Source organism: Dromiciops gliroides, chromosome 3 (assembly GCF_019393635.1).
Source record: "Dromiciops gliroides isolate mDroGli1 chromosome 3, mDroGli1.pri, whole genome shotgun sequence".
NCBI classification, from domain to species: Eukaryota; Metazoa; Chordata; class Mammalia; order Microbiotheria; family Microbiotheriidae; genus Dromiciops; species Dromiciops gliroides.
The window spans coordinates 344944888-344966007 of record NC_057863.1 but is presented as its reverse complement, the minus strand read 5'-3'; the positions used below and the strand labels follow the sequence as shown (position 1 = coordinate 344966007).

The 21120-nt window shown below is 36.4% G+C and overlaps 1 protein-coding gene across 1 annotated transcript in view; it reads left to right on the top strand.

Moving 5' to 3' along the window:
• The window catches only part of STAG1 (stromal antigen 1), a 360000-nt gene that overhangs the window by 155898 nt on the left and 182982 nt on the right, over positions 1 to 21120 (top strand). Inside the window, 1 exon segment of the mRNA XM_043995188.1 lies at positions 13855 to 13951. Coding sequence (XP_043851123.1) covers positions 13855 to 13951 — 97 coding nt within the window.

Sequence of the window (21120 nt, the reverse complement as noted above, 5' to 3'; positions counted from 1 at the left end):
GGAAGAGAAATTTCTAAATTTATTTCTAGAATGGTCAGACCACTTCATTTCTCCACAGTTTATCAGTGGACCTGTTTTCATTAAACTTATTATAATTGATTGGGGTGGGGAGGATATCTTTGCCTATCTCACAAGTTTGGGGCTCTGAGCATGGGGCCTCTGGGTTGCCTCACATTGGTGAGTTATCTGGTATTGGTTCCCCCCTTCCCCTGCAAATGGAGCCCCTGGGTCATCTAGAGTTGGGTGCAGCTTTGGCTCTTTCTCTTGCCACAAATAGGCATGTGAGTTATCTAACTCTGGGCACTGCTCTGGGTTTGGATTAACCAATGCACTGTACTAGTCTCACCTACTCTCTTGCCAAACATGAAAACTCTGGGTTCCTCGATGGTAGGTGCTGCGCTGATTTGTTGCTTGAATCAGTGTTTTCCTCCCGTAGTTTGTCCACCCTCCACAAGTTGACAGGATTCTGGTAGTTTGTGGGGTTTTTAAAAAATACACTCATACTGAATAGAAGTTTATAACTCATGCTCTTTGGTTTTCTTTATCTTTATTCCTTCTGGCGTATTTTCTAAAGATTTGTTTGGGATGTTTGTGGGGACATCTCTAGATCCTGAAACTGTCATCTTCCCACAGTTTTTCATTTTACTAACTAATTTCTGTGTTTGCCTTTTTCCTCCTAGATAGATGAAACACTGAGTGATAGAGTCAGGGGAATCAGTGGTCTTGAAGTAGGCATATTCCTTTTACTGATTAGCAGAATTGCTCCAAGCAGTTCCTTCAGCCTCTTCTGTGACTTACTTTCTTCACCTGTAAGATATAAGAACAGTATTTATTAGCATTTTGCAAACCAACAGTTGTATACCCACAAAAAACAAGGCTATGCCATTAGACAGGTGTTTCTACCTCATCATCAAGCATGGGATCCATTCTTATATGTGTAACTACATCCTAAGTAATCAGCTCTATCAAGAAATAGAAACTAATTCAGAATGCCTCAAAATATCCCAGGTCTGTTTAATTTTAAACTAAAATAAACAGAGGCAGCTAAGGTTAATCAGCCCCCAGGCATCTCCACATGTGCTAATCATGAATAAGTCAGTTAATTATATCATAAAGAGTTCATAGGATTCCTTTGTTGTTGGGGACTGCAGTCAGGAAATCTTCAGTCATTTTGGCTACTTTTGTCTTCTTGGTGTAAGGAATGTGTCTAACAAATTTGTATTAAGTAGACAATGAAGGGACCCAGAATTGAATTGGTGAAGGAGAATAAAATAAGGAAGGATGGCATTTGGGAAATTTTGTAGCACTTTAATGATCCCAAAATGCTCCCTGACATCAGCTAATCTTTTAAATTATTATTCTTACTTTGATGCTATATAGAGCAAATCATGGAAAGTGTAATGATTGGAATGACACCACCTGCTGGAAACTTACTGTAGAAAAGCTCCACCATGAAAGGAAGGTCTTTGAGGGCAAGACCATGTGTCTTTTCTTTGGTGTCAGGAAGTGATGTTTGCTAGTGGGAGGAGGAAGGGGGAGCCAGTCGCTCTGTCTCTCTCTTTCCTTTGGACTCTGGTGGAGAGCGGAGCTAGAAATAGGCTCTCCCTTTAATTGATAGATGAATGTAGGCCTTTCTCTCACTCTTTACCAAATTCTTATTCTCCTTAATAAATGCATAAAAGCCCAACTCTTGCTAAAGCTTATAATTTATTGGCGACCACTCATTAGATATTTTAGACAGTTTAGTTAGAATTTTAGCTTTATCAAAAGCCATGGTTAATCTTGAAAGGTTTAGAAATTACATGACACCCAAAGGGCAATGAAAAAATTTATGGTGGGTATAGATATACAAAGGCTTTATCTTATTACCAACAGTGGCTTATATTTGCAAGAATCTTGGCTCTGCTACCTGCTCTCTTTTTTGACCTTGAGCAAGTTCTTAAATCACTCCTGGGCTTCATTTTCCTTATCTGTAAAATTAGAGGATTTGAGTAGATGGTCTCTGAAGTTTCTTCCTGTTCCATTTCTAAAAGTTATAGTGTGTAGCTTCAGAAGTAACAATAGAAAAGCAAGTGGGCTAGTAATGTATCAAAGCATGAGGCAACAAATTGTTGTACTGGGATTCATGAAGTATTAAAAATCCTAGAAGTCATCTGTGGAAGATTTATGGAAGGGTATGAACAAAAACTACACAAATTAAGTCATAGTGGATGAATTAATATCTGTATTAGTATATAGGATTTCTCCCATTGAAGAGAATAGATCTGCTAATAAACTCTTGAGAGTAGGAAGTATATTTCATTAATATTTGTAACTCCCTCATAGTCTCCAACAGCAGTTTATATGCTCAGTAAATATTTGTTAAATATAACTGTATTGCCTATAATATTAAGAAACTTCAATACTGGGGCAGCTAGGTAGTGCAGTGGATAAAGCACCAGCCCTAGATTCAGGAGGGCCTGAGTTCAAATATGACCTCAAACACTTGACACTAACTAGCTGTGTGACCCTGGGCAAATCACTTAACCCTCACTGCTCACCCTCCGACCCCCACTCTTCCCCCCATCCCCTGCCCCCAACAAACAACAACAAAAAACTTCAATACTTGGTAACCTTTAGGGATTTAAATAGTTGCTTTATAGGGAAGTATAACTGGCTAACATGAGATGCTATAGGACCAGCTTTTTTGGCCAAAAACACTTCTGAAAGCCCCATAGTAGCTATGTTTATCCTTGAAATTTTAAAAAGTATTTAACAACTGCTCAAGACACATGATTCTTTTTTTGGTTATTATTTTTTAATTTTTTTGCTATCTTCATTTTTTAAAAAATGCAACATGAATTTTCATATTTCACCCTAAGACTTTTTTCAGATGATTTAATTTTATCAATGAAATATATGACTGTACCATATAACCAAGTTGTCTGAAAACTATGTAGCATTCTTTACACTCTTATTTAATAAGTTTTTGGCTATTATATAGAAAGCTAATATTATTGTAGGTGATGGGACTATATCTTTCTGAAGTGTACATCATCTAGTGCTTCTCTTATAAGGAGAATGTTGATAAATTTCACAATGTATTAGTAAACATTTTATTATGGAAAAGACAAGAGTGTTCAAGAAAAGCTATTTTGGGGAAAAACATCTTCTCCCCCAGAGCAGTGTAACTCCCATCAGCTATGATATGCTATAAGCTCTTTGGCAGTTATAATTATAACACAATCCATTGTCACTTTAGTCACTTAATGCTTGTGCAATATAAGTATCTGTAGTTTGTCAAAGAATACTGGTACATTCTCCAAATTACCAGCAATAACAAGATTCAGGAAAGAAGGAAAACCTAATGATAACTTCAACAGCATACCTATACTCCATTTTACTTCCATTATTTATTCTGTTGGAAAAACAGATATGACTGATAATAGAGCTATTAAACTAAAATAGATTATTCATATTTTCATGATAACTTCCAAAAATTTAAGAAAAGCATCATTTCCACTTGTTTGTGTAGTCTGCCATTCAAGGCTTTACAATGCCTTCCTTCTTAACTTTATTCCTTACTTCTTATATATTTCTTCTGCTTCTGAAAAACTAGCTAAGTCACTATCTCACCAACCACTTCCATGTTTTTATGTTTGCCACATACTTAGAATGCTATATTCCTTTGTGACTTTGGCCGAGTTACTTATTCATCTGTAAAATAAGGGGATTAGACTACATGTTTTCTAAGGTCCTTTCCATCTCTAAATCTACAATCCAGTAATCCCTACATCTTTCTCCTTACCCATCCTCTAGGATTTAGCTCAAATCCTTCTTCTTCCATAAAGCTTTCCTGCCAAACCCAGCCTGATATATTCGTTCACCTCTGAAATGCTATAGCTATTTTTGTCTGTATAGTTGAATTGAATTTGTGTCTTTATTTCCTCCACTGCCTCTAGCATAGTGCCTTGTGCATAAGTTCTCATCATATATTTGAAGAGATCCCTGAGGGAGAAATTATAGAGCAAGTAAAGCAGTCAACCAAGGATTGAGCCAGGGAATTCATTGTTAGAGGGAATGAGAATGAAGTGATTAAAAACAGAGAAAATAAGGATAAAAAGAGATGACAGTACCAAGATAGTATAGTGTACAATATAGTATATTCTGTTTGAGACAAATTTATGTAGTAGGCATCATTGAGATTGGGGGGGGATTATGTACATGATTGGAAATGTGCCTGTTTTTTTTTTTTTTTCAAACGAAACAATACATAAAAGGGGTGGAAGATAGCATTGTATATTACAATGATGTTTTCCTCTGCAAAAATACACAAACTGGAAGGTAGAACTGTGGTGGAGAATCCTGAGGGTAAGGATCAAGAAAAGGAGAAACAGAAATGATAGTGTCATAGGAGTGTGAAATGGATGGGCAAGTCAGGAGAAAGACAGAGATGAATACTGAGAAACAAATCACAAACTTGGCTTCTCAGTGAAGGGCACTTCAACCATCTGGATATTTTCTGGAATATCATTTCTTCCAGATACAGCAACATACTTACTTTTGTGATGATTTCATTCATTAAAACTTAGCAAGGAAGCAATAAGAAGAGCTGATTTTTGACTAATGAGGAAGTACTGGTTGCTGAATTAGAAAGTTTGGAAAGTAGAAATAATTGGTCTTCCATCTTCAAAATTTTGTCGTATAACAAAATCTGTCGTATAACAAATAACAGCAGCTTGTGTTTATGTATACATAGAGAGAGGGTTTGTGAAGCACTTTACATGTGTTATCTCTTTTTCCAAAATAAGTTTGTTTGGTAGGTGCCATTATTACCCCCATTTTATACATTAGGAAATTTGGGTTGAAGAGGTTAAATGACTTGTGCAGGATGGCAACACCATGCCACTTGCCCAGCAGTCCCATGTGTCTTAATTTTAAGGAGCTGGAGATAGGGACTTGTGATAGCAGTGTTGTAGAACACACTATTATGCAGAAACATGCTAGCAATACAAGTCAGCACCTGTTGTGTAAATTACAGATTTAAAGCTGCCTAGAAAATTGAGAGGGCAAGTAATTTGCCTAGGGTCACAGAGCCAGGACCTTACACAGAATCACACAGCCTGGACTTATGGCTTTAAGACCGATCCTCTGTTCACTATGCACAACTACCTTTAGGGAAAGCAGATTTCAAAGGGATAAAAAGAAAAATAGGTGGAATCCAGTAGCCTACATAAAATTCTACGGGGGAATTTGGCTCAAATTTGACAATTAGTGCTCAAGAATGAAATTCTAACATGAAAATAACTTATGCCAATCAGGAAGAAAAGAGGAGGCAGTTTAAAGAGATCAATGTTTGTGGAAGAAGAACTCACTATCCAACTTAGGCATTTTGAAATAGACTTGTATAAAAGATTTCTCCATGGTCAAGAAAGTGAGGGTGTATACTGCAAGACAACCAAACCTGTGCGAATTCTGTCAGGAATTCCATGGCTCAGAAGTAGCTGATGGGGGCAATAAATGTAAGCAAAGACAAAAACCAGAGAAGGGACAATACTTGGAATATGTGGGATCTTGAGAAGTCCAAAAGTCAACTTTTCTTGTTTCCTTCTTTCCTACAGCAGAAGGGGTCGGGGGGGGGGGGGAGTGGGGGGAACGAACGGACCAGAAAGAACAGAGAGAAAAGAGTGAACATTGAATGAATACACACACACACACACACACACACACACTCACTCACACTCTTTCAATTTAGGAGTTAATATGAGGACACTTAGGTGCCCTTAATGATTTGAGGTCCCTAGGTCCAAATGAACTATTACTAAATTCCAGGATCCAGAAAAGTGGTTGATATAAATTGCTTAGTCACTATCAGTGATCATTTCATGTGCAACTAGAAAAGTGTTTTGAGTACAAGTATCTTTTTTTCCAAAAGATGAGATAGCACATTAGAGGTCAACGATAGGAATAGAGATAAAGGACTGGTGAATCAATGTTAGAGTAAAAACCCAGATTAGGAAATTCCCAATATGTCAAAATCTGCTCTGCAATTTATGCCTGATTGAGAGGTTAAACAACTTGCCCATAAATCAGCGAACTTGGCTTAAATTCCTGAGAAATGATGTAGAACTACATCATGTGGGAAAAGCAGCCTTGAGGGTCTGGTCTGTGGTATTATTGAAAAAAATCTTTGAATATGTACCAAACATTGACATTTTGACTATAATCCAATATAGCTTCTGTAGTCCAATTACATAACTTATACTTCCATGTATTGCTATTTTTCAACTATTAATTGGATGCAGTGATTAATAATATACATTATTATTCCACTTAAGCTATTTTCTTAATTTGAAATTTCACTGCTAAAAAAAATCATACTGCTTAGGCATTTACCCCAAGGATGTCAAAAATAGAAAGAAAAAATGTCCCATATAAAAATATTTGCAGCAATACTTGAATATAATCTTCCAAAGTAAAAAATACAGAATATGAAGAATTCTGAGAATAAGAATATTTATATGAACCAATAGTGAGGAAAGTAAACACAATCAAGAAAATTATATGCAATAAACATAGCAATGTAAATAGAAACCAAAAAAGGGAAACTGAATGTTCTGTACTTAAAACAACCAAGAATCTGAGAAAATTAGCTTCCCTTTCTTCTTTGAAAAAGTAGGAGACATAGGGGACAGTTATGTAGCACAGTGGATAGAGAATGGGCCCTGGAGTCAGGAGGACCTGAGTTCAAATTCTGCCTCAGACATTTCATACTTACTAGTTGTGTGACCTTGGGTAAGTCTCTTAACCCTCATTGCCGTGGTGCCGGCCCCCCCCCCCCCGAAAGTAGGAGATTGTGTGTGTGTGTGTGTGTGTGTGTGTGTGTGTGTGTGTGTGTGTGTGTGTGTGTGTGTGTGTGTGTAATATTGCATACACTTTACACTTGGTCGATATGTTACTTTTTTGGATTTATTTTCTCTTTTATTGTTTGTTCCAGAGGATGGTTTACTTGGTGGTGGTTGACAGGTTTATTTAGAAATTAAGAAAATGTAAAAATTAATCCAGTCGTCCTGATGTATGTCTTGCCACTGGACCCAGATAGGAGGATAGAGAGAAGTTGGTTACCTTGCACATCCCTCCCTCACTTAAATCCAATTCAGAACAAGTTATGACATCACCTCCCTATATCATGGCTCTTTTTGAGAATGAAGGACAAACAGCAGTTTTGGGGGCAGAAACTAGAGCTCTGCATATGGATCTATAACTCATTTACATAAAGATATTAATTTAACTCATGGGAGCTTTTGAGGGTTACCAAATTAAGAGAAAGGAAGAAAAGAGAAAAGAATGAGAGTAAAACCTTTGGGGTTATTAACATCCATAGTTCCCGGGCAAGACATGAATAGTTGTTCACCTAAGGAGACTAAGAAGAAGTAGACATAAGGGTAGGATGAGAACAGAGAGGAAATAGTGCAGAAGAACCTTGAAAGGAAAGAATTATTCAGGAAGAAAGGATGAGCAGTAGTGTCATGCTTCAGAAAGGTTAAGAAGATGATTGAGAAAAGACTTTATATTTGACAAATAAGGCATCACTGGTATTTTAACTTTTTAAATATCTCCTGTTTCCCATTATATTTCTCTCCTTCCTACCAGAAAGCCATACTTTTAACAGAAAATAGAAAAGAGAAATTAGTAAATTAACAAGCATTTTTCTGTCTAAAGTACAGCTCCATTCACTGTTTATGTGCTAGGGATAAAAAGACAAAAAATAAAAGAAGGAAAGAAATGGTCTCTTCTATATTCTAGTTCACATTCAGTTGAGCAAAATGATATATACATATGATATAGTGAGAATGGGGTACGGGTTGGGGTTGGGGTTCTTGGGAATTCCTCTTTAAAGAATTACACCCTCTTGCACACAAAACTTAGTTAGAACAAGGTGATAGTTTATTTAGGAGCAAGGGAAGGGAAGGGTGGGGGGAGGGAAACCATGAAAGAAATCCTTAGACTTTTCGTGGGGAGATTTGGCATAAAGCACATGGCTCAGAGGTACCAAATCTCCTCGAACAGGAGACTGGAAGGTACTTTTATAGAGGCCTGATGGGGGTGGACCATCTGCCTGTGGAAAGTTCCTTTAGTGAAGGTGGACCATCCCCCACTGGTGGTAGCTGGGGGAATTGGGTGAGGAGTGGAGGACCATCCCCCACTGGTAGTGACTAAAGGAATTGGGTGAGGGGTGGCTATGGATCCCTCTTCAGAACACAAAGGCCGAAGCCACACCCAAACTTATCTCCCCAGGATAAGGGAGACCGGAATGAAGGGTAGGAATCCCAAGCTAGCTCAGTCCGATTTGGTTCCTCTAGGCGTTATCTGTCCTCTGGTTTAGTTTCTCAAGGAGAAGATTCCTCGGTGTGCCCCAGAGAAATTCTGGGGTGCTCTGCGCCCCATGACACATATATAATATATACAGAATAAATAGAACATTAGCACAAGGTAGTTAGGAAAGGAGGGTACTATTGGCTATGGGGATCAGAAAAGGTTTTGTGGAAGATGAAGTTTGAGCTAAAACTTGAAAGAAATGAGGGATTTTATGAGGCAGATGTAATGTGAAGTACATTCCAAGCCATGGGGGGACTTCAGAGACAAGAGATGAAATGCTGTGTGGTGGAACAAAGATAATGCCAGTTTGTCTAGATTGTAAAGGTAAAGGGATATCAGAATATGGGCAGAGAAAGAGGGAGGGAGGGAGAGAGAGAATATGAGAATGGATATGAATTAACGAGTGAGGCCACTCACACTAATATTGTCTTAGTCACTGTTCTAAGCCCCAGGGCTACAAATGCAAATAAGCAAGATAGTTTCTCCAGAACCTCACATTCTTATGGGGAAGACTACACCTAAGGGGCAGTGCAAAAAGACAGAAGAGAAAATATGATGTGAAGATGTCCAAGAAAACTAGTAAAAGAAAATAAAGCTGGAAAGATACTCTGGAACCAGGATGTGAAAGGCTTAAAAAACCAAACAATGGAGTTTTTATTAGTTTATGGTGGAGAGTGACATGGTGATAACTGTGCTTAAAGAAAATCATTTTAGCAGCTGTGTGGAAGATCAGTTGGAGTGATGGAATAGGGCTTGAGTCACATATAATGCCTGAATTTGGTACCAAACTTGGTTTCATATTTGGTTTCGATTGTTTTCTTGTTATTTGTGGATTTTCATTTCCATTGAAATAGTCATTTTTTTTTTTTAGGTTGGAAAGGAGATTGCAAAGGGTTTGGAAAAGAGTGAGAAGAGAATGTGAATGCATGGAGTGTAGATAGTTTTTTTCCAAAGAGTTGTTGTTTTTTTTAGTGAATGAATGAAAAATGATTTATTATTAAGTATAAACTATGTACAAAGCATTGTGCATAGGCCTACGGATACAAATAGACAAGCAAGACAGTGCCAGCATTCAAAGAGCTCATTTCCAATATGGGGAAACAAATAAGACTATATCCCTTTCTGACCTTGGTTCATTTCACAATGCTGTGGACTTTGGTGATTAGAATATTTTTTTCCCCTGAGTCTGGCCACTGAGGTGGCTGGGGCTAGAGGCCTTTCAAAGGCAGTTGCTGCATTGTATCTCCATCAGGGTTGTTTTCCATGTACCATGGCTTTGAGGACCAACTTAGAATCAAAGGCACTGGTATTGGGTTTGGGGTGGGGGGTATGGAGGGGTGCCATTTGCTCTTCCTTGGGCCTTGAAGTGTTAGCCTGACTATACCTGGGTCTGAGGGGAGATGAGAATTGAGTTGGTGGTGGTCATTTGACCTATTCATATGGTGCTGCTTCTTTTATCTACATGATGCCTTGCTGCTTCAATTAGGCTGACCTGTGTATCAAAGCAGAAGCAGTTGGTCAGCAATTGGTAGTAATGTTGGTGGCAGAGATGGCGAGTTTCTTCTGGATGGTTTTGAGGACCAGGCTGGCAGCAGGGTTGGTTGTTAGTGGAGTACTAAAATTTCCACTGTTCTTGTAAAGTGGAAGACTTTATTTATTTGTTATTTATTTGTTTATTTGTTAGTGAAGATGGGGCAGGGGGATACATATAGAAGACTTAGCCTTTTTGGCAATGATCTCAAGAAGTTGTGAAACGAGAAGGGCTAAAGACAGAGGTTAGAACATAAATTGATACACTCACTACATATGAAAATGATGGAAAGAGTAATGTAATAGTGACAGGCTGGATTTAATTTAATTTAGCAATCACAAAAGTACTTGGTCCTGGAAAAACACAGACAGAAACTAAATAGCCTCAGCTCTCAAGAAGCTTGTGTTTTCTTGGATAACATCCCATTTTTAAATGCAGTGTTTTTGAATTTGCAGCACACTTTCCTTCAATAATCCGTAAAGGTGGATAGGCTTAGTACTGTTTTCCATATTTTACAGATGAGGAAACAGGTCCTGGGAGGGGTAAATGATTTTTCTGTGAACCCAAAGTTAATTCATGTCTGAGAGGGGCTTCAAATCCAGGTCACCTGAATAGTTATGCTGCTCTCTCTAAGAGGAGACATAGTTAGGACCCTGAAAGATTTCAAGAAGCCAGAAAAATGAGCATAATCCAATTGGATGATTTTTGTGTAAAATAAATGTTCTAACCTGAACTTAGATTCCAGGAATTAATTTCAGAATTATATGAGAGAGAAGGTATGGTTAGTCAACAGTTTGCATGTAAAATTTATGCACATCTTATTAGACATCAGATTCAATAAGAAACAGGTGTGTAACATGGTTGTCAAAACCTAGAATGCAGTTCATTTGTTTCTGTTATATCCAACTTTTCATGGCCTCATTTGGTGTTTTCATGGCAAAGATACTGGAGTGGTTTACCATTTCTTTCTTCAGTTCATTTTACAGATGAAGTAATTGAGACAAACAGGGTCAAGTGACTTGCCAAAAGTCACACGGCTACTAAGTGTCTGAGGCTGAATTTGCACTTAGGTCTTCTTGATTCCAGACCTGCCACACTCTATCTACTCCACCAACCATCTGCCTTCTAACGCATTCATAAAAAGCATTGAAAAAGGGATAGGCCTCTATGAAGAGAGTTGGAAGTCAGCTTGTACTATGCCCTAATCAAACCACTTCTGGATTATGGTAGTTGTTCCTGGACGCCTCATTTTAGAAGTGAAATGGGGTGTTCCGCAGCTGGCAAACCAAAGTGATGAGAGGTCCCTTAAAATCATGCCATCACTTATAGGAAATTCAGGTGTTCATTTTGGAGAATTGAAGACTTAGTGTCACATCGTTGCTGTATTTGAGTATTTGAAGGACTTTTGTGTGGAACCGATCTGACTTTTTGTTTAGGTCTGGACAGCAAAATTCAGCAATAGGATAATATTGCAGACTTGGAAATAGATTTGGTTAACTTGGTTGGAATAAGGTGGTGTTAATAAATTTCTTCCTGGTTCCTCCCCTTCATGGGCCATTTTATTGAGGTAGCATGATATAATTCAGTGGAATTAGTGCTGGATTTAGAGTCAGAAGACCTACTTTTGAATCTCGCTCTGCCATTTTTTTACTCTGTGACTTTGGCCAAAACATTTAACTTTCCTGACCTCATTTTCCTTATCTTTTGGTTTTTTGGGTTTTTTTGGTGAGGCAGTTGGGGTTAAGTGACTTGCCTAGGGTCACACAGCTAGTAAGTATTAAGTGTCTGAGGCCAGATTTGAACTCAGGTCCTCCTGACTCCAGGGCCAGTGCTCTATCCACTGTACCACCTAGCTGCCCCCCATATCTTTTAAATGTGAAGACTGGACTAGACTTCTTAGGATGTTTCCAGAACTAAATGTTTAATGCTAAGAGGGTAGTGGGTTTCCACTTACTAGAAGTCTCCAAGTGAAGACTGGATGATTACTGGTTGGGGATGTATAGATACTATTATATGGGTATCAATTCTCTGTCCTGTCTTTTAGTCATTAGATTCTGTGATTCTATTAAATGTTTTTTTCTTAATTTCTGTGTCATCTAATTATAACAGCACTAAAAGGAAATAATAGAGCCAATGTTATTCTTAATCTGCCATTCCTTTGTTTTCTTTCTGCTTTCGTATTGCATTGACCAACACCTCCCTGTTAGGGTGGAAGAGTTCTATGATAGTTTGGGCAAAAAGGGGTAAATAAGAAAGTCATGCTCCTGGGGCATAATACATAGATGGGTAGAGTGACCAACACTTTTTTAGCATGTTTTCAATGCTAAAAGTTTTTTTTCTGTTATGTTTATTTTTTGTTACATGAAATCATGTATTACATTACATACCATTTTTTACTCACTTTTCTGTCAACAGACCTCTGCTCGTACCATCCTTAAAACATGCTGTCCTCTTCCCAAATATTTATCTTTTGAAATTTAACTCATCCAGATTCAAGTGAAATGCCTTATCTTCCAAAAAGACTTTAATCAACCCAGCCTAGTCCCCAGTCAGAAATGAATTTTCCATCTTCAAGCCTCCTTCAGTACTTTCTAACCTGTTATCATCTTTTTGAGTTCTGTTGGAATAGATTGTATGTAATTAAAATATAGAGTTAAAATGAAATTTTAAAAAATAAGTATGGTTAAAATATATGGGTAGGTGGGTAAGAGAGAGATCCCTTGTTACACTATAACATATGTGATGACAAGAGACTAGGTCTTGATTTTTTTCCCCCTCAACACTGAATAGAGTACTGTGCACATAATAATTGTTTAATAAGTAGTTATTGAAAGGTTACTACATTGAAGATTGAAAAAAAATCTACTCAAATACTGTATCAATATATCCTAGATCTAGGTTCTAGTGTCAGCCCTTCCATTATCTTTGTTTGTGATCTTAGGGTAAGTCAGTTGACTCTGGACTTTCAGTTTCCTTATCTGGAAGGGATTTGTGTAGGTGATCCCAACAGTCTTAATTTATTTAAAATTTTGAGATTCAGTTAAATCACAGCACTTTCCCCATGTGTCAGATGTGGTATTAAAGCATATGAAATTTAAGTCATTGAACAGAAGAACCATTGACTGTTTTAGCTAAGACAGGTTGTATAATCTGAGACTAATTATTTTCATGATTATTTGTATATATGATTCCTTGAATTTATGGCTTATGGTTGAATATACCCAGTAAAGAATTTTGGTTGGTCTTACCACACATCGGATTTATTCCATTCTAAACAATCTCCTTATGTAAGAAAAAAGCATTCACTATATCATTAAAAGTATAATTTATTCAGAAAGTAACAACTTAAAATTAGGAAGAATGATGAAAATGTTAAGTCTTAGCTTAACTAAGAATAAAGCTATAAACATTCTCCTTGCCAGCTGGTATAATCTCCATTAGGGTTTTTGGTTTTGTTTTACTATTTTTAGGGATTATTTTGTTGATACTTGGGCTCATTAATGTAAAAAAGTAGAAAATTTTAGAAAGCAATTATTTTTTCTTCTAGAAACATGTTGTACTAAGAAGATTTCTTTTCAAAACTTAAATTCTTTTCAGCTTCTAATTTCCCCTCTCCTTTTCTAACCTAGAACAAGATTAGTAGTTGCTAACTTTTTATTTTAGTAATTTTCACATGTTTTTTATTGAACTCTGCCATGTGTGGAATTGTACCAGTACTAGCAGGTGGGGATTTTGTTCTCTACTGGATCAGCTCCTTAACATAGGGTCTGTCTCACTTTTGTTACCCTGTGAACATGAAAGACTGTTTTATTACATTTGCCTACACTGAAATAATTTGAGGTAAATACTTTTCTCCTTCATGTAGGAATAGAATACCATAATGTCTTTAAAAGTTTGTTGTTCTGAAAAGCATTTTTTACTAAGGTTCTCATTTTTGTATTTTTTTTCCTTTATTTTTTTGACAGTCTGTGGTGGATGACTGGATTGAATCATATAAACAAGACAGGGACATAGCACTTCTGGATTTAATCAACTTCTTTATCCAGTGTTCAGGATGTCGAGGTACAGAATCTTACCAAAAAAGTATTATAAAAAGGCTATAAAGTATTGGTCCAAATGTACATTTTACTAAACTTGTTTTGGTATGTAGAAAATGGAATGCCAATGCATCTCTATTTTTATAGCAAATTATTTGCATGTGATGTATAAATCATGGAGTTTTCCTGTGGCATCTTTATGATAAAATACATTATTGATTTTAAAAAGTTATATAAGGTTGTAAAAATAGACTTATGTTCAGTTTTAGTTACATATTATAGAAATAGAAATTTTGAATTCTAAAGTGAAATTTATTTAAATATAAAATTTTAATTGGAAAATAAGCCTAAAATTCTGTTTACTATAATATTTTCATCTGTATGTTCATCTCATATATTGATCATTCTGGACTATTTTGAACATTCAATTTTGCTTGTTTAGTAACTTTTCAATAACACTGGAAATAATTGGGCCCTGGTATATTAATTGAAACTAATCAAATTTAACTGGTTTCTCATCCTGATAGAAAATGTGCTCATTTAATTTAATAGTTATACCTTTAAAACCATTCTTTGGATCCCTAGTAGTGTGTGCTAGTTAAATACTGGCTCAGATACTAAGAAGCTACTATATAATGGAAATTGTAGCTTCCATCCTCTGTTCCATTGTAGGGAAGGAATTGTTACCCTCTCTAAGGTCCATGCTTGTCTAGAAAACCATCTTCCTAACCATATTCCTATCTTTGACAAATATACCTCTGCCTTGGATAATGTCAGGATCTAATATTATCAGTTGGCCTTTTCTCAACATATCTTTGTCCATGTTATGTATCATAACCACTTCTATGATTCCTTTAACGTTTATTTCCTACCTTTTCACTCTAAGTTTTATATTCCCCATTACACATTCATTTTATATTTTCAACTTTGATCTAGAATTTGTTTTCATTTAAATTGTTAATCCATAATTATCATATTATAATGTTATTCTTTACCTTAGTATTATTTTATTATATGTAATCAAATGTCAACAACACCCAGAACAAATAGAATCCTTGATCATTAAACTTTCCCTTTCTTTCTTTTGACTATTAGGAACCAAAAAAACCCCCCATAATCATCTGTCCACATATATTTAAAGTGCTATGCTTATTGTAGTGCCTCCCTAATGTATGGAGGTGACCTTGGTTTTGTAAGCCATAATAGTAAGAAGGTCCTTTTAAACCATTCTTTTATTAATGAACTTTGTTATCAGGGGTCAAGCCCAGTTAATTTATTTATTTGTTTGTTTGTTTGTTTGTTTGTTTTATGTTCATTACCAGCTTATCTCCTTTTATACTTGGAAGGATTTGTCATCTCATTGATTTGGGTATTCTTTCTATTGGTACAAACTGTAGCCTATCTTTACCTTTGCATCTTGCCTGACTCTTATGAATCTTTCTCATGGTGCCTACCCAGCATAATAAGGACCTTTCCATAAGTCTCTTGATATTGTATGAATATCACTGAAACACTCAAGCTATATAACTCACTCACCTTTTTTTCTCCCTAAATAACAGAACTTCGGAGTTGATTGGTTGCCATAATAGCTCTCTTATCCAGTCTATACTTGAAAAAGAGCCCCCAGTACAATATACCCAGCAAGTACTCATTCTGCCTCTGCTTAAAAACCTCCATTGAGGGAGAACCCACCACCTCCCAAGAAGGGCCATTCTTATTTTGGATGACTCTTAATTATTAAGAGGTTTTTCTTTATATCAAGCCCAAATGTGCCTTTCTACAGTTCTGAAAGTGGTTGTTTCACTACTGCCAAACAGAAAAAGCCTAATCTCTCTTCAACCTGACAGCCTTTCAAATACTTGAAGACAGCTATTGTTTCTCAATCTGAAAATAACAACAGCTCCTTCAAGTTTTTTTCATATGTTGTAGATCAAAGGCCTTTCTCTACTACGGGTGTCCTTTTCTGGGTGATCTATAGTTTATTAATGTCCTTTCTAAAGTGTAAGACCCATACCTGAAAACGGCTCTCCAGATATGACCTCATTAGGGAAGAATATAGTGGAAGTAAAGCCTCCTTATTCCTAGAAGCTATGCCCAGCTAGTAATGGAGCACACAACTACTGAAACTACATCTCTTGACTGCCTTTTGGGTAAAACACTGGTCTTTAATTCTAAAGAGACTACTGATTCTTCTGAGATATACTTATGAAACAAATTGTACTGTACAACAATACTAGTAAAATACTCATATTAAAAAGTATGTCTTAGTTTCCTGGAAAAGCTCGGGGTTATTTAAAAAAATGACTCAATTTTAGCAATATAGTTAAGTCCACTATCCACTGTTCAAATCTTGGCCTAACTCATTATCATTTTGCCGTGTCTGTCTGAGATATATCTACTTCTGAAATGGCTCTATGCTTGTCCATCTAACTCTGTGTGTGTGTGTGTGTGTGTGTTTTCATATACACGTGTGTATGCATGTGTTTAATTAGCATAAACTTTTAATTGATTCTTTTGGATCTTATTTAGTAGACTTTGCAAAGTCCCATACCTTGGTGAGATGCCATCTGAAAACTGGAGCATATGGAGGAATTTACCATTTCTAGGGACTGCCTGTTATATTTGACTGCCATATGGGACATCCTCTTTGATAGAGGAAAATTGTTTTGGTGAATATATGTCTCACTTTTTCACTTGGTCATTGAACATATAAATCCATGTTAATTTTCTCAAGGAATCTTGTATGGTTTTAACTCAAAACCAAGGGAGAGAAAAGAAAAATAATTATCTAACATTATTACTCACAATTATATTCCAGCAAAATTTATGCTAAATGGAATAGATGATTATCTATATAAACATATAATGTCCTATTTACAGTTTTTTTAAAAATCTTAAACTATCCTAGAGTAAACCGTAAATGATATGTTAAAGAGGGGGAAGTCTCTGGTTCATGAAGATTTATAAGGGAAATTCTATCAAATGTTTAATTAACAATTAATAACTAATTTAACAAAATTTTTCCCAATAATTGTAAAAGGGAGTATTCTATCAAACTCATTTTATGAATCTATATAGTCTTATAATCCAAACCAACAAAGCATAAAGCAAAGAAAAAAAAAATCATTCTTGTTAATACAAATTTAAGAAAACTTAGCAGATACTATAGCATTTTATCCAAAGAAGTATTCTCTATTCACAAGTTGTATAAAGTATTTATACAAAGTCAAGTATTACAAACATTTATTAATCATCTACTATTTGCCTCTTTCTCTGGGTTTTAATGGGAGGGGAAGAGCCAGGAGGGATGAAATGTTAACAATAATGATGCCCAAAAAGGAGGACCATTGTGACATTTATAAAAATGAATAGAACAGGACGCAGTTGAGAAAGAAGCATAGACCAGTGGGTGGTTTTTAAAGTTACTTATACAGTTAAGTAGATTCCATTTTTTTTTTTAAATAGCAGTATAAAATGGAGATTCAGAGTTTCACATAGAATGCTTGTGCTATATTCTGATTTGCAAGAAAATGTACTCCCTTAAAAAAACAGTATGTGACAGACCAAAAGACTGATATCCTGGTGCTGACAGCAGCCGTCCCCTTTGTTAACTCATAGCCCTGCCTCCCTAATTGTGATAATCGTTTTCTGACTGGATGCAGTACTTTTTGAATGATATAGTGCTGACGTTTTTTGTTACTCAACAAATACTTAATGACCACCTACTTTTTCATTGGTATTTTAGAGGGAGGAAAAAATAATAATTTAACTTTATAATGCTTAAGATTTCACAAAAGTTTTACATGAGGGCAACAATTGTATAGTCTAGTAGAGGTAATAAAATAACATATGTATAAATACTGGAGACATAATTTAAGTAATGTCCATGTGTATCTTGGAATTTATACTTCATTTGGAGAAAGAAAAATGTCATGCCTCTTTCTTCCTTTACCTTATATCCTTGGAAAAGGACCAGAAACTGTCTTTAGATAAAAGGTACAGCCAATATAAACTGAGACTATCTCAATTCCCACTCCCATCAATGAATAAGGCCCTAGAGATCGACTGTATCTCCCTTTCCAGCTTCTAGATTACACACCTGAGGGGTAAGGAGTAATTCTCTAATTCAGTCAGCTCAAGCCTCTGCTTATGTGCTTCCCTAAAATTATCAGTTAAAAATCATTTAGTTAGCCTGTCATGTGTCAACAGAGCAACTGACAGGTCCTGATTGCTAGAAGCCTTCTCTCCCCCCCCTCCCCCCCCAAATTTGTGTGGTGTTCAAAGAATAGTGAAGCTACACCCAAACTGTCTTTGACTTTCAATGAAGATATTGCCATCAACCTATCTGGGATTGGAGGAGGGACCTGGGAAGTCAAAAATCTTGGGCTGGAAGGATATCTGGCCAAGGTCAAAGCTAAGACTTCTCTTCCTCTACCAAACAGTTGTTTGCTGCTGCTGCTGCTGCTGCTTCTGCTTCTTCTTCTTCTTCTTCTTCTTCTTCTTCTTCTTCTTCTTCTTCTTCTTCTTCTTCTTCTTCTTCTCCTTCTCCTTCTCCTTCTCCTTCTCCTTCTCCTTCTCCTTCTCCTTCTCCTTCTCCTCCTCCTTCTCCTCCTCCTCCTCCTCCTCCTCCTCCTCCTCCTCCTTCTCCTTCTCCTTCTCCTCCTCCTCCTTCTCCTCCTCCTCCTCCTCCCCCCGTGAGAAAGCAGTCTGATATAGGTTTATATGTACAGTCACATTAAACATATTTCTACATTAGTCATCTTGTGAAAGAAGAATCAGAGCACAAGGGGAAGGCCTCAACAAAAAAAAAGTCCAAAAGTAGAAACAGTATGGTTCAATCTGCATTCATAATTCACAGTTCTTTTTTCTGGATGTTGAGAACATTTTCTATCATAAGTTCTTTGAAACTGTTTTGGATCGTTGCACTGCTGAGAAGAGCCAAGTCTACCCCATTGTTCATAACATAATATTGCTGTTATTATGTACAATGTTCTCCTGGTTCTGCTCCTCAGTCAGCATCAGTTCATGTAAGTCCTTTCAGGTTTCTCTAAACTCCTCCTGCTCATTGTTTCTTACAGCACAATAATATTCCATTACATTCATATACCATAACTTGTTTAGCCACAACTTGTTTAGCCATTCCTCTATTGATGGGCATTCCCTCGATTTCCAATTCTTTGCCATGTGTTTCAAATTTTCTTCCTCCCTCCCTCCCTCCTCAACCCTCCCTAAGAAATCAAGCAATTCTGTATGTCATACATGTGCAGTCATGTAAAACATCTTCACATTAATTAGATTGTGAAAGAAAACAGAATAACTTCAGAAAGAGGAACTATCACAGAAAATTATACTTCAATCTGTATTCAGATACCATCAGTTCTTTCACTGTTGATGGTTTGCATTTTTCATATGTCCTTCTGATGGCATCCTGCTCATCATTTCTTTCACAGTTGCTATTGTTAACTGTATTACCCTCCATCCTATTCCCTCCCGCTTGATATTTACTCTATTTTCTATCTTCTTTCACCCTATCCCTCCGCAAAAGTGTTTTGCTTTTTACTGCCCCCTCCCCCAGTCTGCCCTCCCTTCCTTCACCTCTCCCTTGCTTTATCCCTTTCCCCTCCCACTTTCCCTCAGGGTACAATGTATTACTATACCCACTTGAGTGTATATGTTATTCAGTCTTTGAACTAGTTCTGATCAGAGTAAGGCTCACTCACTCCCCCACTCCTTCCTCATCTTCTCCACTTCCTAAGCTTTTTTTTTTGTTTCTTTTATATGAGCTACTTTATCACCTTCCACCTCTCCCCTTCCCTTTCTTTCAGTGCATTCCTCTTACCCCTTAACTTTATTTTAAAGATGTTATCATGGGTCAGCTAATTAACACAGTGGACAAAGCAGTAGCTCTAGATTCAGGAGGCCCTGAGTCCAAATCCAGCCCCATACATAAGCCACCCCACCCTACCTGCCCCACAAAAAACAAGGAGAAACAAAAAATAAATGCTTTACAGATATCATCCTTTCATATTCAGTTCAGACCTGTACCCTCTGTCTAAGTATATTCTTTTCAGCTGCTCTAATACTGAAAAAATTCTTATGAATTGGAAGTATTATCAAACAGTTCCTTCTTAAGGGTGTGGTTTTTAAAAAGCCAGGTTTGCTCTAGCCTCTCAGGTCTTTATCTTAAAAATGTGTACAAAATCCCTGGAACATGATTCTTGTGCAAAGTCACTGCAGTTAGAAGGACTTTTTACACTTAGTCTAAAGCCTGTGATTGATTGACTTAACATTTTATACTTTACTTTAAGTAGAGTAGGATGACTTGATTGAGTTAGTATCAATCTAATCCACCTTTATAAAACACTAAAACGTAAAAATAGTAAAATAAGCTAAAATAAAACATTTGTACCAAATGGCATAGTATCTAAATTTATAAAGGAAAAAAAATAATTGAACCACACTAGTAGGAAATACTAATGTACCATTCACAAAGTTAGAAAAATAAAACTTAAAAGATAAAATATAGAACTATACAAACTTTTGGAGAATTTAGAAATGAATGGGACTATCACAGAATGTTCATATTTCTCAGCACCACATGCCACTTTTTAAAAAAAACTAAATATAGAGAAATTACAAATAAATGTATATAAAGTCAAAATCTTAAACATTTCCCTTCCTGATCATAATGTAATAAAATAATAGTAGATTCCAGCACACAAGCAAAGAAACAGACCTGAGACTTAATAATGAAGTCCTAAAAAATAGGGGTAGCATTGGTCCTGAAGTCAGGAGAGGACCTGAGTTCAAATCCAGCCTCAGACATTTACTAGCTGTATGACTCTGGGCAAGTCACTTAAACCCTGAATGCCTTACCACCCCCAAAATAATGTGTTCCAACCAAACTCAAAATCTTATAAAAAATGGATGTTAAAATGCAGGAATTTATTTTTGCTTAACTATATATGTTTGCAACCAGGGGTTTTCAGTGCATGGAAATAAGAATTGATGTGGATCTGAAAATAAAGTAAAATTTAATTTTATAAGATAAAATAAATGCATTAATAAGTAATTAATAATATGAGACTTTAGGGGGCAGCTAGATGGCGCAGTGGTTAAAAGCGCTGGCCCTGGATTCAGGAGTACCTGAGTTCAAATCCAGCCTCAGACACTTAACACTTACTAGCTGTGTGA